Source organism: Colletotrichum orchidophilum (genome assembly GCF_001831195.1).
Source record: "Colletotrichum orchidophilum strain IMI 309357 chromosome Unknown Scaffold_48.1, whole genome shotgun sequence".
In the NCBI taxonomy this organism is placed as follows: domain Eukaryota; kingdom Fungi; phylum Ascomycota; class Sordariomycetes; order Glomerellales; family Glomerellaceae; genus Colletotrichum; species Colletotrichum orchidophilum.
Window position 1 is genome coordinate 275,458 of NW_019173004.1, and position 21,604 is coordinate 297,061.

The 21,604-nt window shown below is 52.5% G+C and overlaps 8 protein-coding genes across 8 annotated transcripts; 7 read left to right on the forward strand and 1 right to left on the reverse strand.

Moving 5' to 3' along the window:
- Positions 1-744: 744 nt before the first annotated feature.
- CORC01_06482 (uncharacterized protein) lies at positions 745-2,496 on the forward strand (the record flags this gene model as incomplete). Its single annotated transcript, XM_022618123.1, has 5 exons — positions 745-955; positions 1,023-1,194; positions 1,252-1,344; positions 1,395-2,033; positions 2,094-2,496. The coding sequence occupies 5 exons, from the start codon at positions 745-747 to the stop codon at positions 2,494-2,496; spliced, it is 1,518 nt and encodes a 505-aa protein (XP_022475435.1).
- A 578-nt stretch (positions 2,497-3,074) lies between these two features.
- CORC01_06483 (uncharacterized protein) lies at positions 3,075-4,053 on the forward strand (the record flags this gene model as incomplete). Its single annotated transcript, XM_022618124.1, has 2 exons — positions 3,075-3,107; positions 3,166-4,053. 2 exons carry the CDS (start codon positions 3,075-3,077, stop codon positions 4,051-4,053), a joined length of 921 nt encoding a protein of 306 aa, XP_022475436.1.
- A 1,169-nt stretch (positions 4,054-5,222) lies between these two features.
- CORC01_06484 (uncharacterized protein) lies at positions 5,223-5,594 on the reverse strand (the record flags this gene model as incomplete). Its single annotated transcript, XM_022618125.1, has 1 exon — positions 5,223-5,594. The coding sequence occupies one exon, from the start codon at positions 5,592-5,594 to the stop codon at positions 5,223-5,225; it is 372 nt and encodes a 123-aa protein (XP_022475437.1).
- Positions 5,595-6,903: 1,309 nt separating this feature from the next.
- CORC01_06485 (phosphate-repressible phosphate permease) lies at positions 6,904-8,816 on the forward strand (the record flags this gene model as incomplete). Its single annotated transcript, XM_022618126.1, has 4 exons — positions 6,904-6,976; positions 7,046-7,195; positions 7,250-8,560; positions 8,614-8,816. The coding sequence occupies 4 exons, from the start codon at positions 6,904-6,906 to the stop codon at positions 8,814-8,816; spliced, it is 1,737 nt and encodes a 578-aa protein (XP_022475438.1).
- Positions 8,817-9,831: 1,015 nt separating this feature from the next.
- Positions 9,832-10,812, forward strand: CORC01_06486 (uncharacterized protein; the record flags this gene model as incomplete). The annotated part of the gene is made up of 1 exon (XM_022618127.1): positions 9,832-10,812. One exon carries the CDS (start codon positions 9,832-9,834, stop codon positions 10,810-10,812), a length of 981 nt encoding a protein of 326 aa, XP_022475439.1.
- Positions 10,813-11,772: 960 nt separating this feature from the next.
- Positions 11,773-15,080, forward strand: CORC01_06487 (uncharacterized protein; the record flags this gene model as incomplete). Its single annotated transcript, XM_022618128.1, has 4 exons — positions 11,773-12,172; positions 12,315-12,903; positions 13,467-14,914; positions 14,989-15,080. 4 exons carry the CDS (start codon positions 11,773-11,775, stop codon positions 15,078-15,080), a joined length of 2,529 nt encoding a protein of 842 aa, XP_022475440.1.
- An 819-nt stretch (positions 15,081-15,899) lies between these two features.
- CORC01_06488 (uncharacterized protein) lies at positions 15,900-17,191 on the forward strand (the record flags this gene model as incomplete). Its single annotated transcript, XM_022618129.1, has 5 exons — positions 15,900-16,047; positions 16,118-16,252; positions 16,312-16,521; positions 16,585-16,955; positions 17,006-17,191. 5 exons carry the CDS (start codon positions 15,900-15,902, stop codon positions 17,189-17,191), a joined length of 1,050 nt encoding a protein of 349 aa, XP_022475441.1.
- A 1,521-nt stretch (positions 17,192-18,712) lies between these two features.
- On the forward strand, positions 18,713-21,251 carry CORC01_06489 (OPT family small oligopeptide transporter; the record flags this gene model as incomplete). The annotated part of the gene is made up of 4 exons (XM_022618130.1): positions 18,713-19,006; positions 19,088-20,031; positions 20,100-21,058; positions 21,121-21,251. 4 exons carry the CDS (start codon positions 18,713-18,715, stop codon positions 21,249-21,251), a joined length of 2,328 nt encoding a protein of 775 aa, XP_022475442.1.
- Between the last annotated feature and the right edge of the window lie 353 nt (positions 21,252-21,604).

Below are 21,604 nucleotides of genomic sequence, written 5' to 3' on the forward strand. Positions count from 1 at the left end.
AACCGTGATTGGTGCGCATATTTCAGCGTGTCCTCTCCGATGCCAGGACGTCATCACGCCTGAGCAGCGTGCGACGACTGCATATCAACCCCATCATGGCACGGTTATTCACCTGCAGCATCCCCAGATCCTGACACCAAAACAGGTAGACTTACGCGCTCCAAGCCCCGGATAACCCACTCCAGCAGGGCTAACTGGGTAATGCCGTGCAGATCACTGGTGCACAAGAGGTGCATAGTACTACTCTATTTCTTCGGCTCGTGAACTCAAACTCCTCAGAACCCCCCCCCTCGTCCGTCTTCCGCGCCAACAGCCTTGTTGCCGCTGCGGGAGTATTAGAAGGGGTAAAGTTATCCGCAATAAGCAAGATGCAAGCGCAAGCGCCATCTTGGGGACTTGTCACTCTTTTGTCGTATGCGGTCCTCGAACTTCGACAGGCATAAGCCACGCGAAGTCTGACTTCGAATAGCATCTGGCACTTCCCCGCGTTATCTCCACAGATCTGCCTCCGAAAGGCCCAATTTCCCACCCAAACCTCCAGATCGCCAATCTGCTAGTGCCAATAGTAGTCGGAGAATGACCTGGGTTATAACACTCTGAGCCCCGAGTTCTCCTTGCCAAAGTCTCCGCTGATTGCTCTACGACGAGGGTGTCAACCTGATACATAAGACAGCGGCCACCCAAAACTTTCCGGAACATTAACGGACTCACTGTTCCTTACGAGTCTAGCAGCGACGCAACAATATGTTCTTTACTCTGGGCCGAGGCAGAAGCCTTCAGGTCGGCGTCACGATATGCTGCCTGATCGCATTCGTCCTATTCGGCTATGATCAGGGAGTTTTCGGTGGCATTCTCCAGATGGAGGATTGGTTGGACCAGTTCGGCCACCCTTCTGACTCGGAAACTGGCATCATCGTCTCATGCTACAATCTGGGATGCCTGGCTGGTTGTGTTCGTAAGTCGGCGTTTTCCCCAGAGCTCGCAAGATTTGGACAAGCAGTGCTGATGTCCCTGGACCACAGTCAACTTCATCTTTGGCGAGAAGCTCGGCCGTCGAAAGACAATCTGGACCGCTATGAGTCTCGTAATTGTTGGCGCTACTCTCCAAGCGACGGCGTTCACAGTGCCTCATCTAGTTATCGGGCGCTTGGTCACCGGTTTCGGAACCGGTATGAAGACATCGACCGTCCCCATGTACGTCCGGAATGGGCCCCTAATGTGCAGGACATTTCCTCATCATGACCCTGATAGGTACCAATCCGAGCTCTGTGATCGAAAGTACAGAGGCCGACTTGTCTCTGCCGAAACCTTGTTTGTCGGTGTGGGCATTGTCTTCGCCTACTGGTATGTTTTAACGATCATCAATTCTTCCTAATTGTTGCTCATGTAGACAGGTTCGACTTCGGCATGTCATTTGTTGGCGGCCCCATCGCTTGGAGACTGCCCCTCGCGTTCCAAATCATCTTTGCGCTCGTTGTCGTGGTTCTAGTCTTTGCCCTCCCCGAGTCTCCTCGCTGGCTGTTCAAGCACGGCCGAGAGCAGGAAGCTGTCCAGGTCCTCTGCGACGTGTTTGCTCAAGAACCCACCGATGAGTATATCCGGACCGAGGTCCACGCCATTCACCACGCTATTGAGCTCGAGGTAGTCGAGAAAAGGTCCTCCTCCTGGGTCAGCATCTTCAAGAATGATCGGCTAAGAACAGGCCACCGTGTGCTGCTTGCCTGGGGTGCTCAATTCATGAACCAGCTGGGGGGAATCAACCTCGTCGTATATTACATTCCATCAGTACTGGTACAAAATGTTGGCATGACGCCGCACATGGCCCAGATCATTGGTGGCTGTGTGCAGATGATGTTCATGTTTGGATCCATCTTGCCAGCTCTGGCATTGGACCGCATGGGCCGTCGCAAAACGATGATGTGGGGAAGTGCAGGACTTGGCCTCTGCATGCTCATGATCTCCATCTTACTGTCACGAGTCGGGTTCTCTGGTGGTCAAGCGTGTGCCTCGGCGTCTGTGGCATTCTTCTTCCTGTAAGTCTTGCTGCTTGGAAGCTGTCTCGAGGGGCTAGCATTGATCACGCACACTTGCAGATATAACTTGATCTTTGGTATGGGAATGAACTGCGTACCGTGGGTCGTCGTCCCCGAGATTCTTCCTCTCCACGCACGAACTCGCGGTACGGCCGTCGGCATTAGCTCCAACTGGCTGTGGAACTTTTTCGTCGTAATGATCACTCCGGTGATCATTAACCGCCTTCAGTGGAAGGCTTACTTGATTTTCGTGGTCACCAACTTCCTGTTTGTGCCAATCATTTACTTCTTCTACCCTGAGACGAGTAATTTCAGATTGGAAGACATTGACGAATTCTTCACATCGGGTGGTAATCCAGTCAAGGTTGCCAAGGAAATGTCAAAGGTTATGAAGGCTGGAAACGACACTGAGAATGTGTCCATCGGTTTCGAGAAGGACAAGGTAGAAGTTGCGCACTCGTAGAGAGCGAAATAACATTGAGTGATGGGCCGGTACCAAAATATCACATCCATGAGCTTCGCATCATGCATTGATCCAATGCAAGAATTCAGAATCCGGTAAAATTACATGTATCTTTCCTCTAGTGAAATTGTCCAATTCCCTGTGTGAAGGGGACTGCACGTATCGGCTAAAAGTAGCTGTTTCCTTCGGGTTGCTAGCCGCATGACTTTAGGAGGATGAGCAAATTAATTAAGAAGCGAAAGAGAGAAATGAAGCTAGCGTCGAGGTGCGTGAGATGGCGTGTGGGACAGGAGATAACGTTATACCACAAGTACAATTTGCAAGTGTTACTCATCAGCGATGGTGCAATAACGTGGCTGACCAAATAAACACACCACCGTCACGAAAACACCATAACGTTGAGCTCCAAGGTTAGCTGATTTGTAAAGTACGTCAATAGGATGAATGCACCCATGGTGGTTTTGGATAAATATAAGGACCATTTGCTCGGAGGTAGGAATCCAGGAATCCAGGATTATTTGCTAGCAGCTTTGGCTATTCAACGAACTGATCACTTCTTGTGCACCCCGCGAATTGCAATGACAGCTATCAAGAAGGTCGCAGTGCTTGGCGTGAGTAGTCAAACAGCTGGCTTGACATCGTGTATCAATTCCCTGACCAACACTATAGGCCACTGGCGCATTGGGAGAGGTTCTCATACCAGCCCTACTGCAAGCCGATTTCGAGGTGACATGCATCACCAGAACTGACAGCAAGAGGAACCTGCCCATCGATGTCGTGGTCAGAGTATCCGATTATTCCGATGTCGCTGCCCTCACAGTGGCACTCAAAGACCAAGACGCCGTTGTCGAAGCATTCAACCCAGCAGCCGCATCCTATCAGACGCACATCTTGCAAGCAGCACTGGCCGCCGGAGTCAAGCACATCATCACGCCAGACTTTAGCGGCAATACATTCCACCCCAATGCTAAAGAGGCTGTCATTTTCAACCCCAAGTTGACCGCACAGCGTGAGGTCGAGCGGGTTGTCGCCGAGTCCAACGGGTCGTTGGCATGGACAGCCATCATCTCGGGTCCGTGGTACGACTGGACCATCGAGCGCGGCATTTTCTGGGTCAACAAGGAGAATCGTACCGTCACGCGGTACGGTTCTGGAGATCAGAAATACAGCATCAGTCGCCGCGCACTCAACGGCGAGGCCCTCGTCGCTGTTTTGAACAACCCGGAAGAGTACCGAAATAGAGCTGCCTACTTTGCCAGCCATACTGTATCGACAAACCAGTTGATTGCGGTGGTGAAGGACCTCGGTCTCGAGAATTGGAAGATTGTCGATGTCCCGTTTGATGGGTTCGCGGAGAAGGCTCATGCTATGTGGCAAGAGGATACGGAAAATGGTGTTACTGACAGACTCAACTCCAAGGCCTATGCGGCTCTTTCTACCGTGGCACTCCTGGACGAAGGCAATCGCTATGGGTCGAATTTTGAGGACCAAGTTGAGTCTGGGTGGGATGAAGGCGGGGATGCGCTGAAGGAGAACTTGAGAAGGCTTCTTGAGTAGAGTAGCTGATGGATCCTAGTCGCAGCTACGGGATGGATTTACAGAATTTCAAAGATGTGTAGACCAATCGTTCCGAAATTATCGTGATAATCCGCAAATAGGCTAGGGAGAGGTGACTCTAAATCATATTGATGGAGGGGCACATCGTCGTTGAAACAGCATCCAGGCTCTCGATACGCCGTTGGAAACATTGGCGAGCCGCTTGGAGGTCGGCGGTGTTGCGGCGCCACGGACCATCAAGATCTTCAAGTGTCTCAAAGCCTACTGTTCAGGATTGGCAAATTTTGTGAGTGATTTTCTTGAGCGAGCCGTCCTGAGGAGAGTGAAGTTACCGATTAGCAGAAGTAGCACAAAACAGCTATGGCAGAGTTCAGCAAAGATGTGGCTGACAGTCACGGCCTTTCGAGTACGATCTGTCTGCGGATAGCGCATATACATGAGGAGAACGCTTCTTGTACAGCATTTTCCACGAGATGTACCCTTGACAACCTTTCATCAATCACCCGAGGCGATACGGATACTTCAATGAGCAATGAGGTCCACAGTCGCGCAGAGCTTTTAGAGCAAGGAACACAGCTGAAAGATGCAGGCTGTTGAGGCGCGACCACGGGTTTCGAGACGTGCATATGATTCGTCAACTGAAAGATGTTGAATCGGCTTGGTAATTCTTGGGTTTCTTGGGTTTCTTGGTTGGAGGTTAGTATGTGACAGCCAATACCGGGGTGACGGGATCGGTCCACAAGGACTACACGCCAGTGACAGTGAGCGCCGAGTGAAATGGACGAAATCGACACCGAATTGAGCCACGCACGGCTCGTAAAAACTCTTCTTTGCCTGCCCAGCCCTGCCAGCCTGTCGTTTTGCGGACGGAACTAGCCTCGAGGGAGGGAAATTGGAGGGCATCACTGGCGGAGGAGGAGGAGGAGGAGCGCAAGATAAGTCAAGTCGGAGATCGAGCTGTATCGGGGAAGTATTGGAGTCGAGGAACTTTCGGACGGAGACAAAGAAGGCGAAGGGTGCCAATTAGACGTCGGGGCGGACACGCGCGTGGGAGCAATCGGGCGCTGACATTCGATGGCGATACGAGTCGACTGGCGGAGCTATTCGGGAAGCGTGAGAGCTCTTGGCCCCTTGGCTGCTTGGCGGAGGGCGCAGGATATATAGGAATTTCAAGTCATTTGGGGGACGGTTGATCTGATGGTGCTGGCGACTGAGTTGCGATATCGAAGGTGAGCAGCTCCGGGGATGCAGCTGGGGAAAATCCACACGAAGCGACGGGACCCAGCACGTGGGGGATTCGAGAGCGGTGATTCGGCAGTTGCGGTGCCGGGGGTGTCGGCAGTGGGGCCGTTGCTGGTCTTCTTACAGCGCTTGGCGCTTCCTGAGAGCGTGTGGCCTTGGCGCTTGGGCGCGCCAAGTCGCTTAAGGTGACCCACCCATGAGGGCCTCGGTGGCTGATTTGGGAAAGAGGGGTCCAGAACGTACCTCCTTCCCGGTTCTTCTGACTTCACGACCTCTGACCTCAGGTTGTCGTCGCCCATTTGTTTGTGTCTTCACAGCTCATCACGCCCAATTCCACGCCTGTATTTCTGCATGTTCCAAGCATCCATCTTCCAGTGTCGGCCCTTGCCGAAGCTCTCTGGGATCCCTTGGAGGCTCGGCGGAGGAAATCCAATGTCCAACTTCGGGTTCTATTGGTCGTTCCGCGCCACCTAGCAAGCCTCATTGAACCAACCCATCGACCTTTTTCCTCGCTTTTGCACTCTGGCATCGTCGATGAACCCAGACTGAGGCCGAAAATCCTTGGGCAGAGACGCGATTCTCACCAAGCACGCAACCCTATTCAAGGCACGTGGGAGACGCCAGAATGTGTCTTGCTGCCCGCAGGTTTCCTTGTCTGGGCATACCCTATCCACCCATCCCGTCCCATGCAGGTTCATGCCAGCCCGAGATTCCACTGCTTCAGCCTTGGCATCTATTTTCTGCCACCGAGGAAGCATCACGCTATCATACATCGTGCTGTCTTGCCGTCAGTGTTGCCACTGCGAGCTACAGGAATCGAGCTCGGGTTACTCCTCCAGTCCACGAGGATGCCGACATAGATTATGGGACATTAGCATCAAGAACAAGTAAAGACGGCTTTGAGAAACTCCTGGTCGTAGGGGCACTAATCTGTCTTGTTATATTCTACAGCAGTGCTCCAACAATGATGGAGCTACGCGTCTTCAAACAACGTCAAAGCCGCCCAATGGGTTCTTCAGAGGAAATAATCCTCTTCTAGCTTGCACCAATAGATCCGGCAATCCTTGGAAAACTGCCCACCTGAACACTTGCAGGGTTCATTGATCCGTAGCTATGCAGGCGAGGGATGTGGCGAGGACTTTTAGGTGGGTTGATTCTGGTTGATTCTGTATCTGTACCTCTTACAGAACCGAACGTGCCTTTCCTCGTCTTGGCCCTGCTGATGGTGGTGTGCAGCCACCGTTTCCAGCAGTACACCCTGAACGCACCCCGGCCACAGTCATGGACGGAAGGAGGACGGAACATGCGCATCTTGGAAGGCGGACATGGAGGGACTGCCTCACGGAAACCTCTTGGCTTTTTTGCACGCTCTGTGGTATATAGCCTCTAAGCCCTCCCGGTGCCTTCCTTCCAGCTTCCATGTCGACTTCTCGAACACCAGACCCTCTCCGGCCTTGCTTCCCCTGCCAACTTCAGGGCCCTCGATCTCTCCACATTCCCTAATTTTATTCGCCAAACAGACTCACATTTCAGTCCGATACATTTTTTCGATTATCGTCAACTTTTTTAAACGTCAGGCTCTGCACGAACTGTGCGAAAAGATCCAACATGCCTCTGCATCAGTATGATTACATCTTTGCCATTGGCACCATCTTCGCATTCCTCGATGCGTGGAATATTGGTATACACCCCCGAAACTGAAGTCACGTCTTCTCTAGGCATAGCCAGGCTGACAGATTGACTCTCAAAGGTGCCAACGATGTCGCCAACTCATGGGCGACGTCGGTCTCGTCACGGTCAATTTCCTACATTCAAGCCATGACCCTAGGGTCCATCCTCGAGTTTGCCGGTTCCGTTGGTGTCGGCGCTCGCGTCGCAGACACCATTCGCACAAAGATTGGTACGAAACCTGCTTGTGTGATCGACGAAGATGATGACTGATTGACCAATGTAGTGGATATTGACCTTTTCGAGAATGACCCGGCTCTCCTGATGCTTGGAATGACATGCGCCGTAGTGGCCTCTTCGATCTACCTCACCATATGCACCAAAATCGGTCTCCCGGTATCAACAACTCACTCCATCATGGGCGGTGTCATCGGCATGGGTGTCGCACTGATCGGTGCCGACAACATCCACTGGGTTTCCTCGAGTGGCAGCATTGACTCGGGTGTCGTCTCTGTCTTCCTCGCCTGGATCATCGCTCCTGGTATCTCTGGTGCATTCGCAGCCATCATCTTCACCATCACCAAATACGGCGTCATGTTGCGGAAGAATCCAGTCATGAAGGGCCTGGCCCTGGTACCCGTGTACTTCGGCATTACCGCTTCCCTCCTGACCATGCTGATTGTCTGGAAGGGTGGATCGATCAAGGTTAACTTCAACGATGCCGAGACCGCCGGAATGATTATCGGAGTCGGTGCCGCCTGGGCTCTCATCATCACCATCTTTTTTCTCCCTTGGCTCTATCGCGTGGTCGTCAAAGACGATTGGGAACTCCGCTGGTATCACATTGCCCTTGGCCCTCTTTTGCTCCGTCGCCCTGAGCCTCCTGTTCAACCTGAAGGCTACGGCGGTGGTATCCGCGACTTCTACGCTGGGCACATGACCAAGGAGGAGCTTGACGTAGCTCGCAGTGGCGGCGTTGTTCAAACCCACAGCAACGACATCGAGACTGGCTCTGCCGACGGCGAGAAGAAGGTTGCCCAAGATTCTACCGACTCCCCTGCGGCCTCCCCTCGTCCCAAAGCCTACGTTCATAAGCCCATCGTCGGACCCCGTCCCGAGGGCCCCTGGTATACTGGCGCCGTCCTCTTCTGGATGGTGAAGAAGGTTTTCCTATCCGGTGTCGACCAGGACATCATCAACATGCAGAAGAAGGAGAGCGTCCTCACCGGCGACTTGGAGGAGATGCACGCTCGTGTCCAGCACTACGACAACAAGGCCGAATTCCTGTACTCCTTCATGCAAGTCATGACCGCATGCACTGCCTCCTTCACCCACGGTGCCAACGATGTCGCCAATGCCATCGGGCCCTACGCCACCATCTTCCAGATTTGGAACACAGGTGTTCTCTCGGGTAGCAAGTCCGAGGTGCCCATCTGGATTCTCTGCTTCGGCGGTGCCGGTATTGCTCTGGGTATCTGGACCTACGGATACAACATTATGCGCAACCTCGGTAACCGCTTAACCCTTCACTCGCCTGCCCGTGGGTTCTCCATGGAGTTGGGTGCCGCGTGCACAATCATTCTGGCTACGCGTCTCAGTAAGCTCAACATCATACCTCATCACGCGAGACGATCGCTAACTGTGACCCAGAGCTTCCCGTATCGACCACGCAGTGCATCACTGGTGCTACCGTAGGTGTCGGCCTTTGCTCCGGTACCTGGCGATCAATCAACTGGCGTATGGTCGGCTGGATCTACATGGGCTGGATCATCACACTGCCTACTGCCGGTATCATCTCCGGCTGTCTGGCGGGCGTCATTGTCAACGCCCCCCGCTGGGGCATGGCAAGCTAGGAAATTGATCAGTTGTGACTATAAATTCGTATGTTGAAAGTGCCATCACACACGTTTGGTTCGGCTGTTGGAAGTGGCAACCGAGCAAAGCTCCGTTATCAAATCACATGTAATCAAAAGGAGCTCCTTCTTCTTACTCTATAGACTATTCATACCCTCAGTAGTAAGGTTCCAGTCACTGCATTGATTGTACCATCGCAAAGACAATTCTTGGGAAAGGCTAGGGGTCCAATGGACTCGAATTCCCGAGTCAGGTTCCTCCGTCTTTCAGGCCACTCGATCACAGGGGGGGCATCTTTTTCTTCCTCAATATATTACAATCCCAGAGTGCCCTGGAGATTGAAGCCCTTTGTAATACGATCGAATTCGGTGACGAGTTACGGTGATGGCTGATCTGTCTTCCGAGTTGTTAACTCATAGGCACTGCCATCAGACATCCAGCGCTCTGGATCATACTGCCCACTGTCTCTCAGCTGCTCTGGTCCTGAAATGCTTCCTCGTTCTACCATGATTTCTCCCTCTGCAAGCTTGCAGTGGGAATGAGCTAGACAGACACCGAGACGATTCCCGTGCTTCGCAAGTAGTGTTGCCGATTACCTAGGTAGTGAAAAGTCACCTCACGGCTGATAAACCGGGCGTCAGCTTCACCAAGGGTGAGTAAATGTTATAAATATAAGCAACTTTAGCCATGGTGAATTGTGATCTGAGTAAACGGTAGGATGACCGCTCAGCCCTAGGTAGTATGAGCCCCTGATACATGCATATGTATTATTGTATAGGCACTAGCCGCCCGCTCGCCTGTTCTTGCCTAAGGTACCTTAACCGTCTTCGCTAACCACTATCCGCCATAATAGGTAATCCCCCTGCGTTTCTTGCGCAATGGGCCTCAGCAACCAACCGCCATTCAGACACCCCATCTTCGTTACCTGGGCTAGTCCTCACTTTAGCAAGAACCCTCTTCTACTCCTTTCTTCAAATTCTTGGCAGATCAGTAGTCGTCTTTGAAGCCAGTACTATGGCCTCAGATGACGACAGCCTTTTCGAGCGGGAAGTCGCCCGCGTCCGAACCGAATATCAGCGGAAGCGCCAGGCATCCAATCTGTTTCCTCCCGCAGGTCAGCCCGTTCTCGATACGTCCTGCGTGGACGGAGAAAACCCGTCCATGACCATCTGGTACGAGGACGGCACCGAACTCGGTCGATCCGTGCGTCTGTTCGACTTGCCAGGAACGCTCTCGGGCGATATCTTGCGCCTGGAGCGCGACCTTCCCTCGATAGAGGGCCATTGCGATATCGAAGGCGACGAGATCCGCAGTCTCGACCAATGCCTCGACCCGCCTCCCGAGATTGAGGATGACTTTGAAGATATTGAAGACCTCATTAACCAACTGCCCATCGTCGAGGTTGAGTCTGCGAAACATTTCGTAAAGAGGGGGAAATACCGCAGCGAGATTGAAAATCTCCTCCAATGTCAAGGTGGATTCTGCCCTGGAACGGTCTCTTCCGAACACCTGGTGCGTCTTCTTGGAAGATCCATCGATGGTCAGCTGGTCTTCCCCAAGCTGGCGACGCGCGCCATCCTGGGGCGATTCTCTTCGCTCACAACATATAAGCGCTGGATCTTGCACCTGGTGGACGTTCTCTCCTGTCTACATAGCCTCGGCATCGTTCATCGGGATCTGCGTATTGATAATTGTCTCTTTACCGACGACGGAAGTCGGCTGGTTGTCTGCGATCTCGAGAGCCGCTGGGGTCAGCGAGCTGCCCCCGAAGTCGCGTCGGATGGCGGGCTGGACTCTGGATGGACTACCTTTTCCGACATATATGATATTGGAAATTGCATCAAGTGCATGGTCTACGCCAATGCGCCCATCACCAACCAAGTCGAGTGGCCGGTTCCCCCACCACTTCAAGCCATTGTTGACGCGTGTATGCGCGACTTGCCACATGAACGCCCGACGCTGTCTGGGCTGCGACTCATGGTGGAAGCCCTGTGAAACGCGATATTCAAGGGATTTTGCGTCCGTTTTGGCATGGGCGCGTGGCTCCAGCATTACAGGCCCGGGCCCTGGCCATGTACTACGTCAGAAGAGCGGCTCCGGGGCTCCGGGGCTCCGGCAAGGAAGGCCGAAGATCTCAACCGCGCTCTAGCCCGTGACATCACTCTCCCGTCCCCGCCGGCGGCGCGCTCGCGGCGCCAGCGCCGGGTCTCCGTCATGCTTCATCACGGAGCCATAGCGACGCTTACACTCCGCAGGCCCTTTATCGCCACTTTAAGCTAGGGGTGGGAGTGTTGCAGGGGTTCGACCTGGCTTTTGGGTGTGGACCTATAGCAAGGATGGAACATTTCAGACGACCCATCACGCGAGGCAGATTACCATCAGCAGTGAGCCCACCTTCTGAAGCTGAACGCATCGGGAGGGTCACTAGGTGCGATTCACACTGGCCAGGCTCTCCTTGATGCGGAACAGGAGATTTCAGTGTCACCCGCCAAACCGTTTTCGCAACCAGATGATATGTTTCATCGTTTCTGCGTTCAATTTGCAGCCCTATTTGACTCATGATAACTGCCTTTCCGCAAAATGATACCGCTTGTTTTGGCTCCTCAGATGACTTCTCTACCCCTCTTCTCTCCGCCAACGAAGTGTGGCTAAGATGCAGCCAACCTACATCACAAATCAGCTTTGCAGAAGGCTCAGCTCACTGCATCCAGCTGCATGAAGGCGTCAACGACCCTGCCACTCTTGCCTCACATCCAGAGCCTGATCTCACGTAGGTTGGGAATGAAAGGGAAGCTAACCCCCGCTTCTTGCGTTTCCAACCTGCTTGGTATTTTGTGGCAGTATCATCACTGTTCTTCCTCATCAACCATACCTAACCATCGTCCAGGCCGTTTGCGCTCGTATCCTATCGCCAGCCACTTGATTTGTTCGCTACTGGTGGTCAGAACATCGCCCATGGCAGACACCGCAGAATACACAGTCGGCTGGGTATGCACCCTGCCTACCGAATTCAACGCAGCGAAGGCTTTCTTCGACGAGAAGCACCATGACTCCCCTCCTGTCTCAGAGCACGATAAAAACAGCTATGCGCTGGGCAGGATCGGCCATCATAACGTTGTGGTCGCCGTCTTGCTTGACGGGGAGTATGGTTCAACTTCGGCTGCTGTAGTGGCCCGAGACATGCTGCATAGCTTCCCTAATATACGCATTGGGCTCATGGTCGGCATCGGCGGCGGCGCGCCCATACCAGCGCATACTTCAGAGCATATCGCCGAGCCTCAAAGACGATGCAATTCGTCTCTTACAGTTTCTCGTTCATGCCGACCGACCTTTGACAGTAGCGGAAGCTGTGGACGTAATTGCCACACTAATAAATGAGGGATTTCGAAAGTTCATCAAGGGACGTAGACTGACTTCTGATGACGACATATTAAATTATTGTCCCGGTTTGATATCAATCGATAAGGTCAAACGAGACGAAACAACTGTACGAAAAGTACGGCTCGCCCACTTTTCAGTCAAGAAATATCTGGTGGACCAAAGCCAGTTCAAACTTGAGACTGCCAGTAGCGCAATCGCGCGGACTTGCTTCACCTACATCAGAAGCATTGATTCCAGCTACCAGACCACGCGAGCAAACTTCCCTCTGGCACGATATGCTGCGGAAGTTGTCATGAAACACGCTCGGTTAGCAGAATCTTCTGATGAGATCGTCCAAGAGACAGTAGCTTTCTTCCAGAAAGAGACTACATTCAAACGATGGGCCTATCTATATCAGCCCGACCTACCGTGGGAGGATGAGCCTGACCCCCCCAAAGCAGAATGCCTTTATTATACTTGTCTCGGTGGACTCTCAAGGGTATCCAGCCTTCTGGTCTATCAAGGTGCAGACGTCAACGCGCAGGGCGGCTACTACGGCAATGCTCTCCAGGCTGCCTCTTCCAATGGCCAGCGACGACTATTGCAGACCTTGGAGAACTGCTCTCATGGCTGGGAGCAGCCCTCCGACCATCTCCTCGAGAACATGGCATCATTTATTGCACGCCTCACATCAAGAACGTCAAAAATGGAACACTTCAACAGCCGGTATCTCCCACCAAAGCTTTTCATTTCGAGATTGGCTTTACATTCTCCAAAGATGATGCGGCATTTCCAAACGGACAATGTTGGCATAGCATGTTTAGGAACCCAGTCGTCGTCCGCGGATATCCCATAGCGAAACGAGAAACAGCGGAGACTGGTCTTGAGATGTCTCTCGACGTGATGGCTTCCATGGTGAGAACGAAGCGAATTGTGCCTTTCAGAGATACATATTATCTCAAAGGCTTTTCCTCGATGTTGTTTCTGGTCGCACAGAATCATGGCACATTTCTCTGGCATCACCTTCACAAAGCTAGCGGGCAACATATTTCCTACTTCGATCACAAGTCGGCCTTGAGCAATATCCCCACATATCAACAGTTGGAGAATGGCAGACATATCGTGGGGTGGTGTTCTGAGGTCAACTTCTACGCAGGTAGGTCCGAGATCCCATGATTAGTAGGTCGACTATGTAATCTAACTTATCTAGGCGCCATCGACAATGACGTGAACTATGCTATTGAAAGTTCTGCTTTACCCCGGCCCCATTCGACATGCGTTCTTGACAGAATATCAATCAGCGGTGGAAAGTTTGTGTCGGCTGGCATGGGCATCCGCCTTGGAGTTGCGCAAACCCCTGTTCACATCGCTCGGGACACATACTTCGAAAAGATGAACTGGATCGCTAAGCATTACGCTGTTCTTTGGGACGAAGAAGAGAACAGAGGTTGGCTCGTCAATGGACCCAGCGCGTTGCTTCATATGGTGCTGGCATCCCTTCACAGCGACCTCAACGGGAAAATGAATTCAAAACTCCGGTTCAAGAAAGAGAGCCTGGAGTTATCGACGGACCATCACACAGCTAAATCGGCCCTTGAGGTTTTGACGGAACAGAAGAATAAGGACCTGAAGATACACATTGATAAGGTTGAGACATGGACTGAAGAGACTTCTGGCGAGGGAGATGCTTCTCCAACAACGATCACGAAGACCAAGACGACATATACCCGATTCGAAGACCGTGTCGAGAAGATTTACTGCCTGTTGGAACAGGCTATGGAACAACAAACTTCTATCGAACGACAGGATGGTTTAGATTTGAAGATGAGGGTCAGGAAATATTTCGAGGGGTGGGAGTTCAGAGACTTCGCTACCGGCGAAGACTTCGTCTATCCCCGCGTCAAGACTCTCCAGACAATTGCGAAGGGCTGGGTTGACTTTACGAGAGAAATCAACGCAGTTGCGATCTTTGGAAAGGGTTTTGGGGAGATTATCCGTCCAGTTGATGGCGATTCGGTGTGTGGCTCCTGGGCGCAGCAGCCCTCGCAGAAGTATTACTTGGCAGCATGCGCATCGGACCTCAAAGACGCCCCTGAGATCAAGTTCAACGGTCACGAAGTCAAGGTCGGCAAACGTGTCGTCTGGAAGCTACCTGATGATCTTTTCAAACCCTGCAAGTGTACCTCGGATGGGACAGGCAAGGTCGACCACTCTCACATCGTCCAAGTTCTAACATCACAAAGCGGGAAACATTACCGTGTACCAAGGAGTACAGGTGAAGTCCAGCTGAACGGGAAGGGAGCTGTAATTTTTGGTTACAACTCCATGTTCTCTTTGAATTGGAGCGACAAAGGGAACCCCGTGGCAGAGGAGGTCCCGGGGAGTGATTTTCTCGAATCACCACGACAAGAGGAAGAGTTCAGCGGTATCGGGTCAAGTACGGCGTCGATGACGCTCAGCGGGACAGAAGCACAGACAGATTTAACCCAAGTTGTGACGTCGACGCCGAGTCGTATAATTTCCAGCCCGGCGTTGGAAATGGAGGCAGGTCAACAAACGAAGGTGATACCATCAAGTGAACATGGACAAGACGCAGCGTCCAATTACAAAACCGATCCCTCTGGTGGTCAAAATGGCGAACCAATCACGCAGACGAGCGAACCTGAACAGGCCATTACTGCTGCGTCGTCAAAAGATGCTTTAGGAGCGTTGATTGAAGGAGAAGGCAATCTCCAACGTAAGAAACGACGGAAAAGACTCGGCAAAGTCGTGAGGTCTTTTTGGGGCCGCCATGTTAGACGCCCATTTAAGGATTTGAGCTTGAGAAAGGTGGCCCTGGAGAAGTCTCGGGACAGAACGGTCTGAACTGCGGGACTGGCTTCGAGAACAGGGGAGGAAAATGAATGAATGACGAAGACGATATACGAACTTTGCGCTGTTTTTCTTTCGCCAGATCACAGGAATAGAGACGTTTAGATAGAATTCTTACCACGTGCACAAAAGGTATGAGAGATTAGGGGATATTGTTTACATAGACATAAACGCAGTCTATTACACCCCGACTAATATATTGTAATGGTTCAGGTCCCTTCTCGTTGTCAGGCTTGTTGCCTTGCTGGTTGTTGAAGGCATGTTGCTGGTTGATGCCTTCTGGCTTTGGGTTCGCAGAGATGAGGGATAGTTGCGTAAAATGACTTGATTCTTGTAAATCAGGTCAGAGCCTTTTGGTAACCAGTCTTGGTTAGGAGCCCGTTTCCGCAGCAACGTTTTGGTTCTCGCGATGCCGAAATAGCGATTATACATAGTCAGTGGGATGTAGTAATACGTTATTCATGTTGTAATCAAGACCTCAAGACGTTGGGCGGTATTTCCTCGCATAATAACCTGGTATGCCCCAGTCCAAGTGATGCAAAATAACTTGTGCATTCTTGTCTGCGATTGGCCCACCCTTTGTGGCCGGAGGGTTTCTTTGACGTAGTACCTCATCACGACCGCGTCATCAAGGGTTGCTAATTATGACTAGTCTACTCTTTCGGGGTGAATTAGTGGCCTCGAAGAGACTCCAAGTTCCACAGGGCTTATAGGCTGATTAAGCAGGGGAACTAAACATTCTCCTACCTGCCTATGCAAAGAACAAGTAGGCTACTTGAACTTCAGACTTGAAAACTCATCGAGCCCATCACTCCATCACATTGTCTATTCAGTCTCTAATTCTGACAAAAATGGTCGGACAACATATGCAAGCTCTGGTGACCGTGGCTTCGGCCGGTGGATCGCCGGCAATGGTGAAGAAGTCGATTCCAGTCCCGGAACCTGCCCCGCACCAGGCCCTGGTTAAAGTCTCTCACATTGCTCAGAACCCTACAGACGGTGGGTCGAATCCGTTGATACTCTCAAGAAGAGACGGGAATCAATTGAATGTACTGACACATAGTCGCAGTTCAATCTCTCGACAGCAGTGCTTTTGGCGACGGCGCCGTCCTTGGGTGCGACTTTGTTGGGACGGTCGAAGCGGTTGGCGACAAGTGCAGCAAGCTCTCAAAAGGAGATTTAGTCGCCGGACTCATTTGGGGAGGTGGGTGGCTCTTCTCAATGAGAACTCTCGAGTCCCATGAGACTCTGACGTGGCTCCAGGCGAAATCAAGGGTCTTGGCGGCTACAGCGAGTACACCCTCGCCGACGACAACATCAGCTTCCGTGTTCCCAAGAACATCAGCTCAGAAGAGGCCGTCACGATCCCTCTAGCCTCAGTGACGGCTTGGCTCGCTCTGTTCTCAAAAGAATGCCTCGCGATTCCTCGGGAGAGCGGGGAAGAGACTTCAGTCCTCGTTTGGGGTGGTAGTTGTGTGTTTTCCCCAAAAGCCTTCCCTGTCTGCATGCAATTTTCCTGCTGACTTGTCTTGCCAGCAAGTGTCGGCTTGTACGCTATCCAAATCGCAACGATGCAAGGCTTCAACGTGGTCACAACATGTAGTCCTCGCCACTTTGAGTTGGTGAAATCTCTCGGTGCGAAGCACGTCTTCAACTATCGCGACGATGACGTAATCAAGTCCATCACAAGGGCAGCGCCCGGCCTGAAATATGTATTTGACACCATCGGCAACAAATCTTCTTCGGGCCAGGCATCCCAAGCCATTGACGAAAGCGGCGGACGACTCTGCACTGTGCGCCCGGGAAAGGCCAACACCGAGGACGTGACGAAGCAGACGACTGTGACTGATGTCTTGGTCTGGACCGCATTCTTAAAGGACCATCAGTACGCCGAGTTCAAATGGCCGGTAAGTTGCTCTGTAGACTCCATAAAGGATTCTCACTAACGGTGGACCAGGCCAGTGAAGAGGACCACAAACTTGGCACCGAGTTCTATGAGAAGCTGCCGGGTTGGATAGAAGGCGGACAATTCAAGCCCAACAAGCCCAAGGTCATTTCTGGAGGCCTTGATGGCGTTGATGAGGGGTTCCAAGTGTATCGAGATGGAGCCATCTCTGGCGAGAAGCTGGTGTACAAACTTTAGGGCCCTCGGCCGATTTGCAATCTACAACCTGCTGCAGGGAGGCTCAGCCAAGTAGTAAATCGAAGTTGTTGGAATGCTTTGATCAAATCGATACTTTCCAGAATGGTTCAAGAGTGTTGTTGGCGTTTCATTACACTTGTTCTAGTCGATGCAACAACATGCCGTTTTTTTGGTGCGGTGCGCTGGCCCTGGTAAGGTGGACCGGGTAATGCTGGTGGCTAGATCTTAGCCAGAGTTAGAGCAGGTTGCTGTGATCGCAAGACGAAGATTCCCAGACACAATCAACAGTATCCTTTGGCAACGATCCTATGGTTTTCCAGCAGTCAATGGATTCTATTTACTGCGGCACTGGATAAAATGTGACTAGGTAAGTTGCATGAAGGGTGTAAACCCTTACCAATGGAGGAGACCTGCAGGAGTCGGTGTCGACTCGCACAGAATGTCGATGGCTGAGACCTGTAATTCGGCGCATCGAAGGCGAGCAAGAGTCTTTCTCCTTTTCAATTCGATCATCTAAAAACTCGCTGTGGTGTTCGTCTCATCTCAAGCATGCGTGAGCTGATTGCAGATAAGACAGCATGTCTTGGAAGAGGATAAGCTTAACCTGCGATTACGCGAAAATATGCCAGTCAAACATGAAGTCCGACATGTTCGGATTGATGTCAGCACCTAATAAAGGATAATCATGCAGCACTTATTTTTCTTAACTAATAGCTAGCGACAAATCATTAGTGATAGGTACTTACTCTTAGTCTCTATTGGACCATGAGTCCATGACCGGATGGCCCCGCCAGGTCAGGAACCAACAAAGTTCACGTCAACCAAAGGCACAGAGCCCCGAGTTTAAAGCGCGTCATGGCAACGTTCTAGTTCAGCTAATCACTGCTAGTCTTATCGCCCGGGAATGGGGACACCGCGGAAGTACGGCAAACTTATCGAGGTTTCCCGAATCCCTCCCTCATACCATGCGCCGGACCCGACCGCTAAGAAAGGAATCCCTGGTCGCCTTCCAGAAGCAGACGGCAGATCCCCGCAGTGGCAGATGGAGCCAAGATAACGCCAAGATGCTCGATTGGCCAATGCCGCTGAACCGAAGCAGCGGTTGGGGGAATCGGAGACAGTCATTACGATTCGTGAGGGTTGTGTGTGTAAAGCCAACCTGAGTGGACGACGAGCTTACGAGTAGGTAATCTGGGGAACTTTTTAAAATCCCAGCGGCACTTTTTGAGCAATCCTATCATCGGCTGACCACCGATCAGGGGGGGGCGACTGATAAGCGGGAGGACGGAGAGATGTCTGGGTCGCGGTGATACCACACATGATTGTCGTACGCGTCGGGGCGTATCGGACCACATCGCTGGTATCAGTCAATGTTACCCTTCATACGGGACCAGGAAAGCAATGTAACCAGCACCCGCCCTTCATAATGACCTCGATGCCGCGCCGGGCACTACGCTCTTGGCACCTCTAGGCGTTTGCTTGCTTCAGCCGCCATCGCATCGTCGCAATCCCTTCAACAAGATGGCAACCGACATTAGCCATACGCCGCCAGAGTATGCGGACCCTGAAAAGTCCCCCGCGGAAGACGAGAAGCTCGGCATCAAGACGGCGCATAACATCCATGGCCAGGACATTGAGCTAGAAAATGGACATCTTGCCGAGCTGGAGGTTGACATGGAGCGGGTGCTCGACGAGGAGGGCGAGGGGGACTACGATGCCGACACCTCGCCGTTTCCTCAGGTCAGAGCTGTTGTGCCGGAGACGGACGACACTGCGATCCCCGTCAACACATTCCGGGCTTGGTTCCTTGGTGTTGTATGCCACTCCCAGTGATCTCAACTGCTGGTTGACAAACTCAACTCATGTAAAGAATGTAATGCTGACTCAACGACAAAGATCTTCGTCTTCCTCGGCGCGGGCGTGAACCAGTTCTTCTCGTTGCGCTACCCCGGTGTTCACATCGTCTCCCTCGTCGCAGAGCTGATTGCGTTCCCCATTGGCGTCACGCTCGCCAAGATCCTGCCCATCAGCCGCTTCAACCCCGACCGGCACTTCAACATCAAGGAGCACGCCCTCGTGACCATCATGTCCAACGTCTCCTTTGGCTTCGGCTCGGCTGATGCCACGAACCTGATTCAGGCGGCCAGGCTGTACGGCTTCTACATCCCGCCCGGATTCTCCGTGCTCGTCGTCCTGTGCTGCCAGCTCAGTGGGTACGCCGTCGCAGGTCTCGCCATCCCCTGGCTCGTCAAGCCCGCGAGCATGATCTGGCCCGGCGTGCTCAGCAACGTCGCCCTCCTCAGCTCCCTGCACTCGAGGGCCAACGCCATGGCTGACGGGTGGAGAATCACCCGCATCAAGTTCTTCATGATTGTCGGCGGCTGTGCGTTCGTCTGGTACTGGTTCCCCGGTCTCATGTTCACGGGCCTCAGCTACTTCACCTGGATATGCTGGATCGCGCCCAACAACTTGGCCGTCAACCAGGTCTTTGGCATGGTTACCGGCATGGGGCTCTTCCCGTTGACGTTTGACTGGTCCATGATTGCGTACAACACCAACCCGCTCCTGAGCCCGCACTGGGCGGCGCTGAACGTCTTCTTTGGCTTTGCCATCTTCTTCTGGATCATCACGCCGGCCATTTACTACACCAACACGTGGTTCACCTCGTATATGCCCTTCTGCACGGCCGATGTCTATGATCGATTCGGCAGTCTTTACAACGTGACGGAGGTCCTGACGAATAACGAATTCGATCAGCAAAAGTACTCTGCGTACTCCCCCCCGTATCTGCCGGCAACTTTTGCTTTTGTGTACGGGCTGTCTTTTGCGTCCATCACGAGGTATGTTCCGATTTTTTCAAACTCATCACAAAAAAAAGCCTCTTCTAACCACATTGCAACCTACCTAGTGTTCTTTCACACGTCTACTTCTTCCACTTTGATGAAATCAAGCATGCCATGAAGGGCACACTCAAGCTCGACATCCACGCGCGCCTGATGAAATCATACCAGAGTGTAAAGTGGTGGTGGTGGATGATCATTCTCCTCGTCGTCTTCGGCATGTCGGTCGGTACCGCACAGGGTTACGATACCGGGCTCCCATGGTGGGGAGTCATCCTGGCGTTCATCATCCCCGCCATCTACATGGTTCCTTGCGGCATGATCCAGGGCGTCACCAACGTCGACGCCAACCAGCTCAACGTTCTGTCCGAGTTCATTGGAGGATACATGTTCCAGGGCAAGCCCATTGCCAACATTCTCTTCAAGATCCTCAGCACGGACGTCGTCGGCCAGGGGTTGTACTTTGCGGCCGACATGAAGCTCGGCCACTACCTCAAGATCCCGCCCACGACCTTGTTCTTCGCCCAAGGTCTCGCCACCATCCTCGGCGCCTTGACCCAGACTGGCGTCACGCTGTGGATGCTGGGCAACGTCGACGGTATCTGCACCGAGGACCAACCCAACGGCTTCTCCTGCCCCAATGGTCGCACCGTCTTCTCGTCTTCGGTCATTTGGGGCCTCGTCGGGCCCGCTCGTCTGTACTCCGTTGGCGCCATCTACTCTGGCCTCTTGCACTTCTTCTGGATCGGTCTCATCTTGCCGCCAATCACATACTTCATCTTCAAGAAGACAAACTCTGACTTCATTCGCAAGATCAACTGGCCGCTCATCTTTGTCGGAACCTACAACGTGCCACCGGCCACGGGTATCAACTATTCGTCGTGGTACATTGTGAACTTGATCTTCAACAAGATCATCTACCGCAAGTTCTACGCCTGGTGGAGCAAGTACAACTATGTCCTCGCTGCGGCGTTGGATACTGGACTTGCTATCAGCGGTATTGTCATCTTCTTCGCCGTTACCTATGGTAAGTCAACCCAGCTGGTTTACCCGCTATTGTCATTGTGCCCGAGACTAACATAAACCAAGGTCCCAATGCGCAATTCCCTGATTGGTGGGGGAACACTGTCTGGGCTAATACCGCTGATGGACAAGGCTTGCCCTGGTTGCAAATGCCAGACGTAGGCTACTTTGGACCCGCGAATGGAACGTGGTCATGATTCGGGACAACGATGTTTCCCCGCCGCGCAAAATTGCATAGTATAGTAGTCTTTGCGATGCGGTGCTGGAAAGGCTTGAAATACGGAATATTAGTCCAGCAGGCCCTAGCCGTAAATGCAGCTGTAGAGAACACAACGAAGAAGTTCAACTTAACCCAAGCGCATCGATCCATCCAGAGTCTTTGATGATTGTGCTCGCCCCAAGCATATGTTTCGAAGCCATAGGACTGTTGAAAAGTGTATCCCAGAGTCGAATGTCAACATCTCTTACTGAAGTATTGCAGTTGCGGGGGACTAGGGCCGGCCGGTGTTGGAGTTTGCGCACCTCGTCGAATGCCAAAACCAATGCTTCG